This window comes from Tyto alba, unplaced genomic scaffold (assembly GCF_018691265.1).
Source record: "Tyto alba isolate M040663 unplaced genomic scaffold, T.alba_DEE_v4.0 Super-Scaffold_41, whole genome shotgun sequence".
In the NCBI taxonomy this organism is placed as follows: domain Eukaryota; kingdom Metazoa; phylum Chordata; class Aves; order Strigiformes; family Tytonidae; genus Tyto; species Tyto alba.
The window spans coordinates 2835309-2853189 of NW_024881317.1; the positions used below are offsets into that span (position 1 = coordinate 2835309).

The window sequence follows — 17881 nt, forward strand, 5'->3', positions numbered from 1 at the left end:
CAGGATGCAGCTCTTCATACTGGTCCTTAATGGCTTCCCCATAAACTGTGAAAATCCTAAATTTTACTTTTAGTCTTTTATTTCCCAAGTCATGATGTTAGTTACAGAAAATACCATAGAATTGTTTAATCTGTTTCATTCCCAACATTTGCTGTAACTTCAGCCATGAACTTCATTTGAGGAGCAGAGGAGCATGGTTAACTTTCATAGAGAACATAGATTACCTTTATCCTGAAAAGTTAAGGTTCCTGCTCATGTTTATTGGCATTACCCTTATGGCTAGAAGGACAAAGTTGGAACAAGCTTGTCTCCATTGTATGAACTCAAGTGTAAGGTAAGAAAGATCCTGGTTTTGTACATCATGTTGCTCTGTTCCTAGCTTGTGCCACTGCTGGGCTTGGCTTCTTTGAGGAACAGAACTGTACAAACTGGTCCTGTGCCGTGAGCCTTCAGAGGATACTGTGAAGGAAACCTCCTGAAAGTCAAAAGCAGTTGTGCTGTTCTGGTCAGCTCTTTCTCCCCAGGTGACAGGAGACATGTCTGGAAATGGTATCAGGAACATTTGTGAATAGCAGTGACTTCTGTATCTGCTCCAAGTATTTCCAGCTATTGAACTGCCTTCTTGAAATCACAGGCAGAGATGCACACAAACCTCAAAGAGAGCAGTGCTCTAGGAGAATGTGGAAAAGCTGAATTTTTGACTGCCAGCGTGGGTTTTGTAGCACAGATGATAGACCAGTTGTTTTGCCCTGCATGTAAGGGTTAATAATTTGCCCTCAGTACGATGACACTTAGAAGCTTAAATAGACTCTGTTAATTCAAATACCATCTTTTGTTAACAGAGGCAACTTCTTGTCTACTGTCTTCCGGCATTAATCGTGTAAGATGTCAGTAGAGGGAACCCAGCAACCCACTGCATAGTCTGGTGTTTCTGCTAGTTCTTCTATCACTTGAATTTCTCTGTGCTCAGATAAGAATTACATTGTGAGTGCTTTTGTATTCAGTACCTGATCCTTCCTGGAAGTGTTTATCTGTTTAAAACAGCTTTAAATTTTCATTAAACACAAAACAAAACCACAACCTGTCATCAGCAGTATTTCTGTTGGTCATGGCAACAATTTTTAGAGGTGACTAGTGAGTTTGAGTGACTTAGTTCTTGACTGCCCAGACTTAAAAAACCTGTTTCTTAGCATGCATTCTGAGCTCTGCATATTATTCATCCCTTTCATGGTATCTCAAGTTATTAATCATAAATGGAGGCATCCAAAAAATCCTGATCGGTTTTGAAACTCATGGCCTCATTTAGCTTTCATAACAGCTTGTTTCTAACAAAATCTGATATAGAGCCAAATGGAGTGTGTGTTTAAATGATCCCTTGCCTAAACTATCATGAAAATTTCAGATGGGATGAGAAGGAGGAATGCCACAGAGGGCAGCTTGTTGGAAGCTTGCTACTACTTAGAGACTAAAATAGTGTAATCAGCAAACACTCAGTCACTTTAATGCTTCTTCAGTGAAATCCAACTTCTTGTTTTCTGGCTTAACTATTCTCTTGCATTTTCCTCAATCACACACAAATACTAGAATACGTTTCAATTTTCATGTACCTAGATTTTCCTGTTTGGTAGAAACTATAATTAAGAACAGAATTAGGGAACCTTTTGATGAATACAATACATTTATGAAGAATCAGCATGGCTTTGTAAAGGTGTCATGAATTGTTAAAGCTCTTTGAAGCGAACATGTGGATCAAGAAAATCTAGTCGGATTTCCAGAAGGCTTTTGCAAGGTCTTTCATCAAACTTCCTGAAAGAAACTGAACTTTCTGGTTGGGATATTACATAAGCAAAAGTCTATATGTAAACAAAATATTTATGTGGTAGGAAACAAAGTCTGAGAATCAGTGATTGATTTCTAACAGAGGAGCAAGGAGGTAGTAAATGAAATTGAGGAGGCAGACAGAAGAACAAAGGAAGTGTTTCATACAGTACTTGGTTAAGATGTGAGACCATCACAGGATGTTGTTGACACTAAAATTTAAATTTAGGGCATAGACACATTTTAACAGATCAAAAATAATTAGACAAATTAATGGAATAGAATCCATCAAATGCTATTAAACACAAAGATATCACTCGTGTCTGAGGAAGTAACAAAGCTGCAAATTGCTGGAAGCTGGAAGGGTTTAAGAGGGATGTGTCACTATCAGCCGTTGTCTTGTGCTTTTTTTAGACACTTGCTATTGGCTGAAAGCAGGATAGTGGTCTCTGGTCTGAAATTATTTAGAATCATTTATCTCATTTCTGTTTTATTTTTTTTTTCACTGCCCCAAACACACTTTCTTTGACCCAGTATGTTTTTTGTTTTTCTAATGGATTGATCACAGGGCCAAGCAACTTCCAAAGAACTTTCTTCTGCTTTCCTGTTAATGTGCTGTGTGTCTTCCTGTGCTGATGGTCTGTAAAAACAGGATCCATTAAGAATTTGTAGCACTTTGAGGTAAGACTTTTTAACGTGTCTGTTTGCTAAATGTACTGCATGGAAATCTGGGGGAAAAATTCAGGCTAGGTTAATCGACAGCATATACATTTAGACACCTGAAGGAATGACCTTCAAAAGTATCTAAGGATTTAAGAATATTGCATGTTAGTGAAAGACACTTCTGTAAATGTTTTCCCTAATTGCAGCTGAGCACCAAATTAGTTGGGGTTTTTTGCCTGGTTTAGAATTCATTTCATCCCAGATGGAAAAGCAGTCAATTTAGAACTTTGTCATGGACTGGAAATTTTGTTTGAATTTCGTGTCAAAGTCATGTTATGAAATATTTTATGACAGAAATGTCAAAGTGAAATGTTCTACTACTACTGCCCCTGAACAGGAAATTCTCTAATGGTCATTTGTCATTAAATTTTCTAGTCTGTCAGCCAAGGTAGCAGAGGAGAAATTTAATTTGTGATTTTTGGTTTTGTTTTTCTTTTTTTCTCCCAGCCACCTAAAGCACACACTAGTCCTCTTTTGCAAGAATATTACCAAAACCGGGTCTTCAACACTGAGAGAAAGCTTTAGAAGATACTTGCTTCACCCACCAGTGATCCTTTGGGGTCTTATTTTCTTTTCATGTAGGTCCTAATCCTATGGGGTACTGTTGTCCTCAGCTTGTGTTGTGCAAACTGCAAAGGAAAGTAATAAACCTGCTTTTGTTCACACTCTCATATACTTAATCCAGTTTAAAGGATCTGCTGCATCTTCTGGTCTCTTTGCAAACCCCAACAGAGTTTCCTCAACAAAGATTTTTGTGAAGTGAATCCACTGACAAATAAATCAATGACTTGCCACCTACTATTTTTTCTATAGCTAAGATTTGGGATTTAACAGTGAAAGTGTGTTTCCTTTCTTTTGTGATGGAACCAGTGACCTGTATCAATATTGTAGGTGAAATACTGAAATTTATTCAAAAAGGAGCAAGGTATGTGAACATGGCTTAATGAGTAGCAGGTATCAAACCAAATCAGTTATAATTAACTGAGAGTGAAACACTTGTGAAAAATCACCAGGTTGTGTTTTGGATTGAAAGACCCTCTTTCTTGTCAGATTATACCTAAATTGACTTCTTGCACTCCTGAAAAGAAAAATCAGGCCTGGAGAGACAAAAATGTTAGAGGCCATTTAGGGATTGCATAGAGGACCTATGTGCCATTTATTTTCTTGTTAAGCTTAAAAGTCTGTCTATCCTCGAGAGAGTGGCAGTGACAGACACTGGAAATGTTTCTGTAATTTGGCAATGTCTTTAATGAAGCTACAGGCATTGTCCCCCTGAAAGGCTGATGCTGCCTCCTTGGAGAATATGTTCCAAACATTAAACGGAATGCAAGAATGTAGTATGTATTATGGTGAGCAATAAAAGCTGAAAAAAAATCTGTATTAGATGTCATTACTGAATTCTTTTTTGATGTTGGTTTTTAATATATGTGCTCCTATTTTTAGAATTTTATTCTGAATCTTGTAATAGCAACCATTCCATTTTGGTATGAGGTCTTTTCTATTAACAGTGATCAAAGTGAAATATTTCATTTGAGTTAGAAAAAGAGACACTTGAGACGAATGAGGCTCTGCTGTATTTGGAGAGCTGGATGTTTCTGATATACGATCCGACTTACAAAGTCAGAAAATTAATTGCACACAGCAGTTCATTTATAAACAGATAATAAAATAGCATTAGCATTAAAAGTTTGGAAAACAATTTTGAGCTTCTTTCAAATACAGTGCAAACAAATATTTTGTGTGCTATTAAGGCTTATAAATAGTTCTTTGGCGTTTGGTCTAAAAACTAAACTGATACATTGTTGTCTTAGGATCGAATTGATATCTCTGAGAACTACAGAATTCAAATATAGGGCTGCTTTAGTTAAATGCGAAAAGGCTCACTCACTTTAGGTAGAAGTCAGGCTGTCTTTCTGCCTCTAATTTAGAGATAAACCCAGGCTGTTGGTGTTCTCAGGAAGTTAACAAACTGAGCACAGAACTATGTTTTGATTTAAAAAACGCCTCTCTTAAGGATTCTATTTCCTTAAGCAGTTTTGCCTTGCTCTTGCTTTGACCATTTCTGTTGATTAGAATCAGGCTTTCCTCTAGTCCTATTTGTTCAGTCTTGCCATGTACCAAAGCTGTAGAGAATTGAGAAATGGGGCTAAATTGCAACCTATAAATACAGTGCTCAGAAAAACTTGTCCTCTGTACTTAGGTATTATTCAAAGGATAGATAGTGTAATACGTAAAGGCATCTTTTGAAGATTTTTTTTTTTTAAAGGGGTTAAAGGGCTGTCTGTCATTTTGTTAGCATCATACTTGGGTAGTTCACATCTATTGGTACATGTAATTCTACCCTCAAAGAAGCTCTGAGTTTTTGAACATTAAGTTTGTTGAACTTGTGTCCCATGAACACTTGCAGGTCAGCCAGTCAAGATGTTTTTCCTCCATGGAGGAGTGGTGTCTAGGACAAGTGTAGCAAATGTCTTTTCAATAAACAGAACTATCTCTCGTGTCCTTGTCTCATCAGCCCTCTTAATTTCCAGAGTAAGCTTTTGCATTGTTGCCATGGGACTTTGAAACAGCCTGCAGGTAGAGAATGGTCACTCATAGACTTAAATCCATTTCATGTGGAACATTAGCATTAAATCATGTTAATTAACATTAATATGACTTACATGGTTTAAGACCTATCTTTGGGTTTAGCAGAGCTCTAGGAATAATTTAAAAGATGAGGTATTATTCCCACTGGGATCTTCCCTTCGGATCCACTAAAGGCAGTGGGTGTCCTTGAACCAGCTAAGGCGGCTTTGAATCAGGAGGTAATTTCAGATCAGCTTTCCTGGCTATCTCTCTTCTGTTCATTCTGCATTGTGATGACTTTTTTATGCTGGGCTATATATCAGTGCCATGCAGAGCAAAGCCCTTAACATCCCTTTTGCTGTTCTGGACCATGCAGCAACGAGCCATGTGTTTTTTAGATGATCGTATGAAGATTCAATCTATTTTTAGGGCAATCTTGTTGCCAGGAATAATTTACAGGACTTCTGATTTGAATGGTGGATTATGCGATGATACAAATGCCTGAAATTGCTATTTAAAAATATTTTTTAGTGACTTAATGTTTAACGTATTAACACATCTGATGCAGTTACATTTAAAAGCAGCTTCATATTTCCTAACTATTTTGTATTTTTAACCGATCTCACTGGAGACCTCTAGGCAAACACCACAACTTTGGTTTCAAAGCCCCAAGTCAGCAATAAGTAGGTATAAGTCAGTACATTTGAAAGATAAACTGTAAGATGGATAAGAGACCACACCTAATGAGTTTTATATAAACTATTTCCAACTGCAATGCAAATATTTTTATTTCATGTTTAGGGTTCTGCATAACGTGACCCAATATGTTGACCTCTGTAATTCTAAGTGGTGATTCACCATCTAAGAGTTGAAAAGTGAATTGATTTTCCTCTGGTCATGTAATAAGCATGTGTTTCAGATCTAGTCTACTATATTGACACATGTAAAACCCATCTGAATAAATCAAAGTAAATAAATCTTCCATTTGCCTGTAGGTTGACGGAAGAATAGATTGTTTTAATTTCTCAGTTATGTATTTTGTCGGTACAGACAGACTACTGTAAAAATGATCAATATCAGAAATGTTTTTGGGAAGAATCATTGGGGTTATCAATATCTCGGGTAGCTTAATGATCAAATTAGTCAGTGTTAGTAGGTTTAAACGTATACGTTCCTTTTAGAATGCATTTGCACTTCTAAAAATTTTACTATTTAGTTGATTGCCTTTTCAGGTATTTCAGTTTGTAAATGACTCCACAGTGTCTGGATTTGCACAAAAGCAAGGATAAAAAGGCCTAGAAGGACGTTTTCTTCAAAATTGTCTTTAATGACTATACTTTCTTTTCTCTATCTAGATACAACAATGGTGGCGCATATGTTGATCGGGTGGATTTTAAAAGGGCTTATTCTGTCTTTACTGCTGAAAACTACTCTGTCCCTAAACCCAGATGATCCAAATGTTTGTAGTCATTGGGAAAGGTAATGTATAACATGCTATTTTTTTTTTTCACTAGCTATTTCAGATTGTTACATTTAAAAGGCAAAATAAGAGCTGTAATTTGCTAAATATTACCCTGCCTCACAAAAACACATGGATTTGCATGACAGAAATAGTACTTCTGAGTGCCTTTGAGAATTTGGATCACCCCAAAGAGTTGGTTCTAAAGCTAGAGCTATAGACCGTATACCCTTGTGTTATCTGTCTGCTCAGCTGTCCTTTGGAAAGCTCCTCCATAGTTTCAGCTAGAGGACTGCACAGACGTATTTTCATTTATCATGGAGAGACCTAGAGAAACAGTGGCCTTGTTCTGTCTTTCTTTTTTCTGGTTGTTATCAAGCAAGACTATGAGCGATTTCAACTAAGTTTTAAGCCCTTCGTGCTGCAACATGCAGGCTTACTCTGTATGTCCTGAACTTTGTGGCTGTATCTGCCAAATTCGTATCAACATCAAAGAGTATCTGCATGAAAGCACTGAGAATTAAAGGCCCTGGTAATTCTTGTTCTTTCTATTGTTACAGTGTCCTAGTCCTAAAAGTGGATCTGTACAGGGCAGTTCTTATGAGTACATAGAAACCCACTAGCTTTGATAGGGTTCACGTTCATGCAGGGTCTGTTTGCAGAGGCTAAAGTTCCTGTACTCATAAGTTTAACTTGCTAAATTTCCAGTTCTGTTCTATGGTTTAGTTCCACACAAATGTGAATTACTGTACACTTTAGCAAAATAAACCCCTTAACAAGAGCAAAAATGGAATCATACTTTAATGGGACTGTGTTTTGATTTTAGAGTTCTTAATTAGAGAATTAACTGTTTGTAGGTAATGCAGCTGCAAAGCAAAGATTATACAGGAATAGAATTTTGCAGTCTGTGTTGTGAGGTGAAGTGCATTCAGAGCACAGGAATAAAATATTGATTTTGTCTGAAGAAAGTCAGCAACCTAGAGACCCAATCAAGGAGAAACAAAAATTAAATACCAAAATTGATTGGTTGTGCTGACCAAGATGACTTTGTTACTTAGATGTTAATAAATCAAAGGGAAAAGATTGTTAGGGCAATTGCTGGATAACAAACAGGATCATAAAATAATAATCAAGATTTGTGAGTGTTACTGTTTTACTTTAATAATGAGCAATGTAAATTTTTTACATTTTGGCATTAGCAGAAGTAAAAATTATTATGGAGGGCAAAAGCAACATCTAGTCAAATCTTGGCTTGTCTAGAAGGGGCATGACAAGCAGAGCAGTAATAGTCCAATCTTTGATTTCAAGCCAATCAGACCCTCCAAGCAAATATTTTGGTATTACCTTATGGGTGCAATCTCACAGGACTTAATCACATCAGCAGTCTCACTGATGAGAAGGAAATCAACAATCAATACAATGAATGACTTGGAGGATCTAATTCCTGGGTCTTGACCCTGCCTAGAATGATTTAGGTATCCTTCTCCCAAGATATTTTAAATCTGATAAAGTAGAGCTTGTTTCCAGATCAGAACCTGAGATAATGAGTCTCTTAAGCAGTGCACACGCTTCCTACAGGGCAATACAATGTTCTGAAGTGACTGACGCTAATAAGACAATGAGATTTGCGTTCCTGTATCGTGTGAGAGGTCCAGACACTCACTATAGCCATAATAATTAATATAGTACCTGTTGCATGAATAAGTAATGTTTTGGGAAGGAGGCTGCTGAATTCTTAGTATTGTTGGAGCTCTGTGATTTCTAATCAAATTGCTCAGTTTTTGTTTATATCCATTCATTTGTACAAAGGGAGGTAGTCCCATTCCAATAGTACGTCAATGTTGCAAATCTACGTACCAGTTAACTCCCGTTACAATGTTAGATGGTTCTGAGGTTATTTCTGCTACAAATTAAAAGGATTAAATTTGTGCAGCAGAAAAATAAACCACTCTTCAACATTTTACAAATGATCCTATTTGATTGGTGCACCCACTATTTGAAGTAATGATGCTGCTTCATCATAAAATGAAGTGTGAGCATCCCATCGTGCTGGCAAAATGCAGCAGTGCTGTTAATAGGAGCTCTTATTAGCATTGTGGAGTACGAGCAAAAATTAACAGTCCTAGGCAGGAAGGCAACTGAGACATTTTAAAAACATGGTGCTTTCCACTCTTTTAAAATTGTCATTGTCAAATTAACCAAATGCACTCTTCACCATCTAAACTACTATGAGTTTTAGTAACATTTGTTTCTTTTCCAGATGGGAATGGTTTGTTACTCAGACTGAAATCTCTATGCCTGTTTCAGTTATGGAGCCCAAGTTAGAAGCATTTCCAAAATTTTCAGGCAGTGCTATGGTTGAAGGAAGCCTTTTTCTGGTTTTTGATAATGTTCAAAGTTTCTAAGATTATTTATTTAATTATTTTTAATACTGGAGTTAGATGAGTAGCATATACAGGGAATGGAAGCTTTTCATATTGCAACAAACAGCCTTTCACTTTCTTTCTTTGTCTACTCCTAGCTACGCTGTGACAGTACAGGAATCTTACGCTCATCCTTTTGATCAGATCTATTATACAAGATGTACTGACATACTGAACTGGTTCAAGTGCACTAGACATAGGTAAGACCTAATCCCCAGAAATTTTAGTTTTATTTTGCCTTTTTATATGCTTGCATATCTTTTATTCATGCAAATTTTTGTGGTACTCTAATATAGATATCTACAGAAAGTTGTATTCTAGTACAATAGCCAGGGCGTTTGGCATTCTAGTGCATTGCTTGAAGTAGAGAGATTTTTGCATGAAATTTGAGTGAGATCAATGGTAGTCAGTCTCTTATAGGGCCATTCAGGAGTACGTGTCCTTGCCATTCACCCTGCCATGTGATGGGAATTGTTTATTACATGACCAAACATCTTTTCCAAGCCATCAATACATGTCCAGGTCTATGGTAGGAAGTCTCTGCAGCTCCTAAATCTTGAAGAGTCAGGCACTTGAGGATTAGTGATAATTATAAATGGATCCATATTTTAAATACTGCACCCAGATCTGTATTGAAAATCAGGTCAAATGAGGATGGGTCCATTTCTAGAACTGAATGAAAGCTGATACCAAAGAGTTATTTTTTCCCAGGGTGCAACAAATCACTGTTATACTCATTTTAATTCCAAGTAGAAAAGTATCCTAATAACCGTCCACTAATATTTGCAGTCTTTCAAGGGATTTTTAGCAAGCTAATTGGTACTTTAACTTTCATGCATTCAGTTGCCAAGAGGTTGTTCAGCACCATCCCAGTCTGACTGTGGCATTTTGCTTTTTAGCTTCAGTGTTCAGACGTATGCAATTGAACAGAGATGCAAAGCTTTCTGGGCTATTGTAAAGATTGGAATACAGCAGAATAAATTCTATCAATTTATCTAACATGAGGGACAACAGATATTGTTCAATTTGGGTAATTTCAAATAAGCTAACATGAAAAAAGCTGTTTAGAAGTGTTCATTGTGAAATATTCTCTGTTAAATATTCTTTTTCTAATGTGGTATCATTGCTAATGCTATGAATAAGTCTAGAAAAGCTACAGAATACTTAACACCTTTTACTTTCTGTGGACTACATATTGTGGTGGGGAAAACATGCTTTAAATCTGAACTGGGACTATAATGTCATTTTGCAGGGCATTAGTGCCTTGGAGGGCTTAGCAAGTAGGAAGAAATCACTTGGAGTTAACTTCGTATTTTGTGTATTTAGCATAGTTTGCATTAGGGTAATTTCTTGTGTAGAACACTGACACAGTGGCCTTCGTAGAATATTCTGTTCATCCCATTGATGATAGTTGACCTTGCTGATATGGACAAATTAATCATTTATTCTTGATGAAACTCCTTGCCTTTGCTTTAGGACTGGGGAAGTGTTTTAAGATAGCAGTCCTAGGAAGGGCTATGGTGATTGACTGTCATGAGTACTGTGACTGTAATACAAGTTATATTTCAAGTTTCAAAACAAGTATTGATTTATTTTTTATTGTGGGTTTTAATATCAAAAGCTTTCATGCATTTTAAAATAATTATTGAATGATATCCTTACTATAATTTAACACAAATATAATTCCAACAGTAGGGATTGATTTTCAATATTGTCAAATGGCTTTCTGTCTTGCAATTTAGAATAAGTTATAAAACAGCCTATCGAAGAGGACTAAGAACTATGTATCGGCGAAGATCTCAGTGCTGCCCTGGATATTATGAAAGTGGAGACTACTGTATACGTATGTACAGAGCTTTGATTCAGATGTGACAGAAATAAGTTTTGGAGGAGCCGTAGAGAAATTAAAGATGTATTGCAGTGCTAATTTTAGGAGCTGATTTTCAGAGCTGCTCAGAACCTCCAGATCCCACTGATTTCAGTCAGAATTGCAGATACAAAACATTTCAGGTCATTTCAGGTATGTGCATTTCAAGCACCTAAATAAAATTTTGCTGAAATCATTGGGGAGGGAGTTAATCAAGTTCATGAGTGTTTTCTTCAGTCAGACCTTACTCTGGGGAGTAATTTATGCAAGTATGCACTAATATTAAAGAATTAGGGGAAATAAGAACACTCTTAGGAAGAAACTATTACATAGTTTAAGAAGCAGCGTAAAGTTTCTGCCTCTTAACTTTGAAAGTTCTTACTTCAAATAAGGACAGTTAAAATCTCGTGTTTCACATAGTTCCTTTCAATAATGTTGCTCCTTTTAGAGCTTCACTAATGTCAGAAGAACTCTTAACTGCACTGTATAAGTAAATAAAAAGCGCTGGAGTGTGCTAGGTCAGTCTGGGGGGACAAAAAGTGAAATGGATCTGTCAGCAACGCCTAAGAGCTTTGTTAATTAAGAATGTCCTGTACGTTAATGTCACGTGTTTTCAGTATCGCAGCTTTCTAAGTATTCCAAGACAGAACACATTTGCTACACTTTGCTCAAAAGAAGAGTGGAGCTGGGGGATCTGTTGTCTATATCTTGTTAGAGTAAGATTATGACACAAGATAAACACAGGAAGGTTTTGATCAGCATCAGAATCCAAATTTTATTGACAGGTTTAGAATGCTATAGAATAATTTAAATGTGAAAATGATACGATTATCCAGCTAACGTTAAATATCTTGACACGGTGCTTTAAAGCTACTTCTATCTAGTTCTGTTGGTGTTTTTATCTGAGTACTTATATTGTACTTATAATATACAAGCATCTCAAAACCATGAATGAACCCTAATCTCATTTTAAATGACCCTTATGCCAAACAGTTACTTTAAAGGTGCTTTGGATTGTGAAAAATGACTAGCTGTTTGAGATAAGGCATTAGAATTAGCCTTATTTTACAGAGAGAGTAATCATTTAATCTTCTGAAGTGTGAAAAATATCTAATGTAACTTACTGTCTTTGCTAAAATACTTCCTATGTTAAGTATGTACTTATCTTTAAATTTCTCCCGTGTCAATATAATTTCAGCAGTTGTCCCACATACTTTTATTACCAACTTTAATTTTGTGACTCAAAATCCTGTCTGGCACAGAACATATTTATTTTCACTTTTCTCTCTGCAATCTATTGATTTTTTTTATTTTTTATTTTTTAATTGCCATACTGGTTGCAACAACAGGAAATCTCTTCAGACTTTCTGATTCTTTGAGGATATTAACATTTATTTTGAAGTGCTTTTTAAAAAAGTATTAATACTCAAGAGTTCTGCTGCTGCCAGGCAGATTTTGTCTTTATATTATGGAGAAAGAACAGCATACAACAAAGTTTTGCTAATGCAGAACAGACAGCAGGTATTTGATCAGACCAGGAGTTTAATGTTTGACACACTGCAGATAATGCTAACATTCTCTCTGTTGTTTACATGTGCAAGAGTCAGATTCTTATATTTCATTATCTTCATGGTCATAAATGCAAAGTGCATGCCTCAGGGACATTATCTATCCTCCTTCCTGGGAGATCTGAGCAGCAAGTGCAGCTGAGAGAGAAATGATGTAAAGGAAGTTGTTCTCCATCATGATTGAGTCTAGATACTTGGTCTTACTGTTTTGATAAGTAGCCACGTAGCAAAGAAAAAAAAAATCACAACGCAAACAAAAAACCTCATTGAAACTCTCTGACCCTGCAACCAACAGTTAGAAGGCACAATAATATTTAGCTAATGTGATCCTTTTCATGTCATCCCTTTTGTTTCTAACACATCAAGCCCTGGACCCATTAGTTTTGTTTTGTTCTTCCACATGTTCCATGTTAACAAGAAAATTCTTCCATTCGTCGTTCTTTGCAGTCACCAGTGAATTCCATTTTAATTCGTGGTGGAACCTCCCTGCTTTTGCCTACTTAATTACCTTCTCTTTCCCATTTCTGTATTTTCTTTAAATGGATATTTTCTGCTGTTTCCTAACAAGGTAGTCTAGTACTTCTGTCACACATTCCTCTAGACGTGCTCAGTGCCTGCTCTTTTAATGGCAGCTGCTACAAGAGAGAGGTCAGAAGATGCCATCAAAATCATTCCACTTGCCTATGCTGTCGTAGGGCAGCATGGTTTGGAGGGGAGTGTGCCTCTGCTAAGCCCCACTGACACGAAGGGAAGGAAGCTCCAGCTCTGCAGAGAGGTTCTCCCCACTCAGCCAGCCCTTTAAAATCCATTCCATTAGCAATCATGGAAGCCACTACAACATGGGGAGGAGAGAATACATCCCGCAGTGAGTCTGATGATCAAAAGAAAGTTTGATTAAAAAACAGTGTGTAGATTAAAAGCTAATTGGTTCTTCTTTCATTAATAGCAGTCTTTATTTCTTGCAAAAGTTAAATAGCTTTGTAATTAACAGTGACATGTTTAGACTAAAGAAAGCCGAGTTTAAATCTCTATTAATGACTGTTTCTTGGCTTTTAAAGCAGGACTGAAGGCTTTCAGCTACTGTTTTGATCTTTTCCCTTCTCATTTGCTATTTTTTTTAGAGGAATGTCAGATATATTTTTTAATCTTTGTCCTCCTGTTGGGACTAACTAAATGGATTAGGTCTAATAAAATCTACCCTCAGTTCTAAATAATCAGGTTGACCCAGAGCTTTTTGCTCTGTCAGTCTTTCTCTGGTGTCTTAGCCTTTTTGAGATCTATATATGCTACTTCCCCATAAAATGTGGAATTCAGGCACAAGGTCAAATAATTTAAATTGTTCACTGGTAAGTTATACATCTGAGCAGCCCATTAGTAGGCTAAACAGTTTTGGGGTATGAAATTGTCCTTGTGTCTATAAAGGGCTTGGAATATTTTTGGGTTGTAATGGTATTCAAAGAATACCACCTGAAAAATGCTGCAAATGCACATCTGCATTTATTTTACATTGATGTCTTGGAAATGGTTGCTACCATTCTGGTAGTTTAGTAAAACGATTCCCCTTCTCTGAATGTTCTTATACATGACATAGCTTTTCACTGAGCTGTCTCTGAAAACAAACAGCATAGTCTGGGTAGTAAATCAGAGCAACTTTGATTTACTATACTTTGTATGCTAAGGTAAGCTTTTGGCAAAGCAAATGCATAAACTGCAGAAAATCTTTTTTTAAACAACCACAGGGTTCAACTGCCCTTCAAGGTTTTTGTAAGGATGTTTTAAAATTATATTGCCTAGATTAGTATCTGTGATAGATAAAGCATCTCTGAATACTTTGCTGCTCAAAAAAGGAAAAAGAAAAGGAATATTACATGGCTCTTTCGTGATTTTTTTACCCTTTGAGTAGATGGTAATTGAATACTTCCCTTTAAGAATATGTCAGGTGGAAAGATCCCCTCTGTACTAAGTGGATACATTTTTGTCTGAGAGACCAGTGCTTTGTTCAGTCTGTCCATTTTAATCTTATTCTTGCACAACAGATTTATATAAAAGAGACATTTCTTCTAGGTAACAAAGGGTCAGAGACCCAAGCATCAGAGAAAAGGAAGATGGGACTGCAAGCGGCATCTACTTATATCTGACACTTTGGCAGAAAAAAACAACCATGAAACACAAAGTTGGGAATTCATCTTTTCATCATAGATTGAGATATTTTTCACTCCTATACCTTACACTCTTTTTCTAATATATAAATTTATGCAGTGTGACAGGATGTAACAATGACAGGATTAGTGATTTAACAATCTTATTTGCTGCCATGTATCTGTCATTCAAATCTGCCAAAATTCAGTAGAGTTATAGATTGACCATTTCATGGTTCTTTCCTTTCTTGGCCAAGATATTATTGATCTCAGATTGTTTTTCAATATTCAGCTTTCTACATTACAGTTGCCACAACCATCATTAGAGCTCCTTGACTGTGACAAATCTTTTTATAGAGAGATTTTTGGTCTCACTGGTTGAATCTCAGTTTGTCACCTAGAGTGGTAGTTTACTCAAGCCAGAGGTTAGGGACATTATTATATTTGCATGCAGTTAGTTACCCATCTTTCCAGTTAGCCTATGTCTGACACCTTTAATGAATTTCAAAAACAAATGAGGAATGTTCTTTTCATAGCTGGCTTGGTAAAATTATGCAAATTTGGGACCTGATTCTTTTCAGGAATTCAAATAATGTTTCATAAATTCTGTAATTCCAGTAGACATGCCAACTTCATAATATGATGTATGCTTTTATATTGTAGCAATATGAACATTCATACCTCAGGATTGCACTCGAATTTACAAGGCTGCATGTCTAGTGTAGTTTTTGTAATCTTTGAAAAGGCTGCCTTATTGGAGCCATATGGCTAGATTGTTAAACATCTGTACCATAGGAGTAACAATTCCAAAGCTTCCTGCCATCTGGGTGAATTACAATACTTGCAATTCAATGCATATGTTACAACAACGCACTGACACCGCAGTAGAGTGTACTTATGATGAAAAGAAAAATAATAGCTTATGTGATCAGTGCAAAACTTGTACACTCTTAGAAAATGTTGAATCAGCGGCTTAAATTTCCTGAATATTCATAATGTTTGTTCATATGTGAGATTTGTTGATTATTTTCACTTTATAAGGCAGTAGCTCATTAACATTTTAGAAGAAAAGTTTCCCCCCCTTCTCACCTTAATTTTAAATTCCTCATGGTGAGCATTCTTGTAACTTGAAAATATATTGTTTGAAAACTGCTGGACTTCGGAAATATATTTTTCTTATCTGTATAGACACACATTAAAGCTGGTGCTAGTGCTTTATGTAAGAGCCTTACTGTTACATTATTCAAGTACGGCATTCTGTACATCAATAATGCAACATAAATTAAGGGAAATGATATAGCAGTACATAGATACTTTGTATCAGGGGACATTCTTTTACTGATTTGGGATGTATGAGTGTGAGAAAATGGTGTGGAAGGCCATTCGGAATATAGTGTTATTAATTATAGAATTGAAATGACAGTAGGAGACTCTTTTAAATTTCTCCTTTTATCTGCATTTAAGATGACTTTGTACATCTTTTTCCAGTGAAAAATATGGGGAAAATAATTTGGGTCTGGTGTTCCCATCTGAGGGGAAACTTGCACAGGAATTAAGAAATTCTACTTCTAATACTAGTAGTTACAGTCATAGGCACAGCAACATTCTTACCACTGTGTGGTGACTGGGAGGAATCCCTGCTTTCTATTGACTGAGCAGGTGGGCTGATAGGAAAGCAACAGAAGGAGCATGTAACAGAACTGGTTATCTGCATCCAACTTCTGCTACCATACTGCCATGTGTAACCTAGGAGCCATATCTCAATGTCTAATACACCATTTTACAGAACACAGTGGAGCAGGCCACAGCTCTACAAACAGTAGAGGCTTTTGCTTGTTCATTCTGAGCACCTTGGGGGAAGCTCTATGTGGACAGGAAGAGGGAGACCAGCCTTCTAAGTAGGTCAGTTCACTTTGTGGTATAGATGAAGACACTGCGTTACTATTTAGTCTAAAGATAATGGAGAGACCTCTTTGATGGGAAGGTGAAAAAATCAATTCTCATCTCCCATCCATCATTTTATATTTGCAGTCAGCTTCTGGATGCTGATGGATTCGCAAAGATGTTGGTGGGGAGTAGTAATGAAATAAGGGAAGGACTTCTGGAAGAAATGCAGCAGAAGGAGGAGAAACAAAATGTTCATACAAAGGAATGAAAATAGCATGAAGTCATAAAGAAGGGTATGCTAAAGCTATATAATGTCTCAAGGGGCTTAATAAATATCAGAGGAAAAATTATGCAGGCATTATAGACAGAAAAAGATTTAGACTGTTGCTAGTGTAGCAGTAAAAAAGCTTTTATGGCTGCTTTAGGCAATCTCGGTTGGATCAGTATGAAAGAATACTGGTAATGTAGACACAGGAGGCAGCACTGGATCCATAGCTACTCGTAGTATTCATGCTAATGGCCTGGATGCCTGGAATCTTCAGCAGGATCCAAAGAAAAGACATGAGAATCATAGATGTGAGTTCATTCTTGAATTCAAAGAACAAGCCATGCAAAAGTTAGTCCATTAATTTGCCCGCTTTTAGCAAAGACAGGTTGGCCCCCAGCTGCTGTGAATCAGCGTACATTCACCCTGCTTGAATGGACATCTTCAGTTACTTCATTACCACCTCCACATTTTCTTTAATGTCTCAATTCCCTTTCATAATCCCCTTCCTCCTTCTCTTGCTTTAATGCATTTCACTGTTGTTAATGTTAGTTTACACTGATCTAGAATGGCATGGAGTGCACCAGTACTAATCCACGGTAGTTTTATGGCTCAGTCCTTCCTATCTTGCTGGTATCTATTCACTTGCATAGACTTACAAAAACAAGATCCTGTCCATCCCATATATGAGTGAACTGTTCTTGAGGACGTATACATACAGGCTATTTGCCATTTATTGAATTAGGAAGGCACAGAACTCCAGACTTTTCTCTCCAAAAGAGTTTGAAGTTCATTAGTAGTCCAGATGTGTGGTGAGCTGGGTTAACTTATTGAAATCAATAGGGTCAGAAAGAAGATGGATGTGTGAAATTAAACACATTTAAAATTGAAGTTATTTTCTTGACCACTCCTTTACAACCTTCTCCCATTTAATAGATTTATTTCCCTTGTGCTCTGAAGAGTTTTAAAGCCTAGCAGAAAAGGAGGGAGAGAGAAAGGAAAAGAAGCTACCTAAATCTAGATGGTCTTTAAAAAGAGCTTCTGATGTACATTCAAAATCTGAGATAGCATCTTTTTCCACTTCCTTTTTATTGTAGTTTCCTCTGGCTGTGACCTTCCCCTGACCAGTTCCAGATTCTTTCTCACACGTTAACCTTAGATGTGT

The 17881-nt window shown here is 36.7% G+C and overlaps 1 protein-coding gene across 11 annotated transcripts in view; it reads left to right on the forward strand.

The window, feature by feature from the left end:
* MEGF11 (multiple EGF like domains 11) overlaps positions 1-17881 on the forward strand; it is a 283406-nt gene that overhangs the window by 67016 nt on the left and 198509 nt on the right. For 10 of the 11 annotated variants that reach the window (XM_032994322.2, XM_032994321.2, XM_032994325.2 and 7 more), the window contains exons 2-5: positions 2387-2499; positions 6465-6588; positions 9090-9191; positions 10734-10834. In XM_032994322.2, the coding sequence (XP_032850213.1) occupies positions 6473-6588; positions 9090-9191; positions 10734-10834 (319 nt within the window). In that variant the 5' untranslated portion in view covers positions 2387-2499; positions 6465-6472. The remainder of the gene's footprint in view (positions 1-2386; positions 2500-6464; positions 6589-9089; positions 9192-10733; positions 10835-17881) is intronic. The other variant, XM_032994323.2, reaches the window with a different exon arrangement.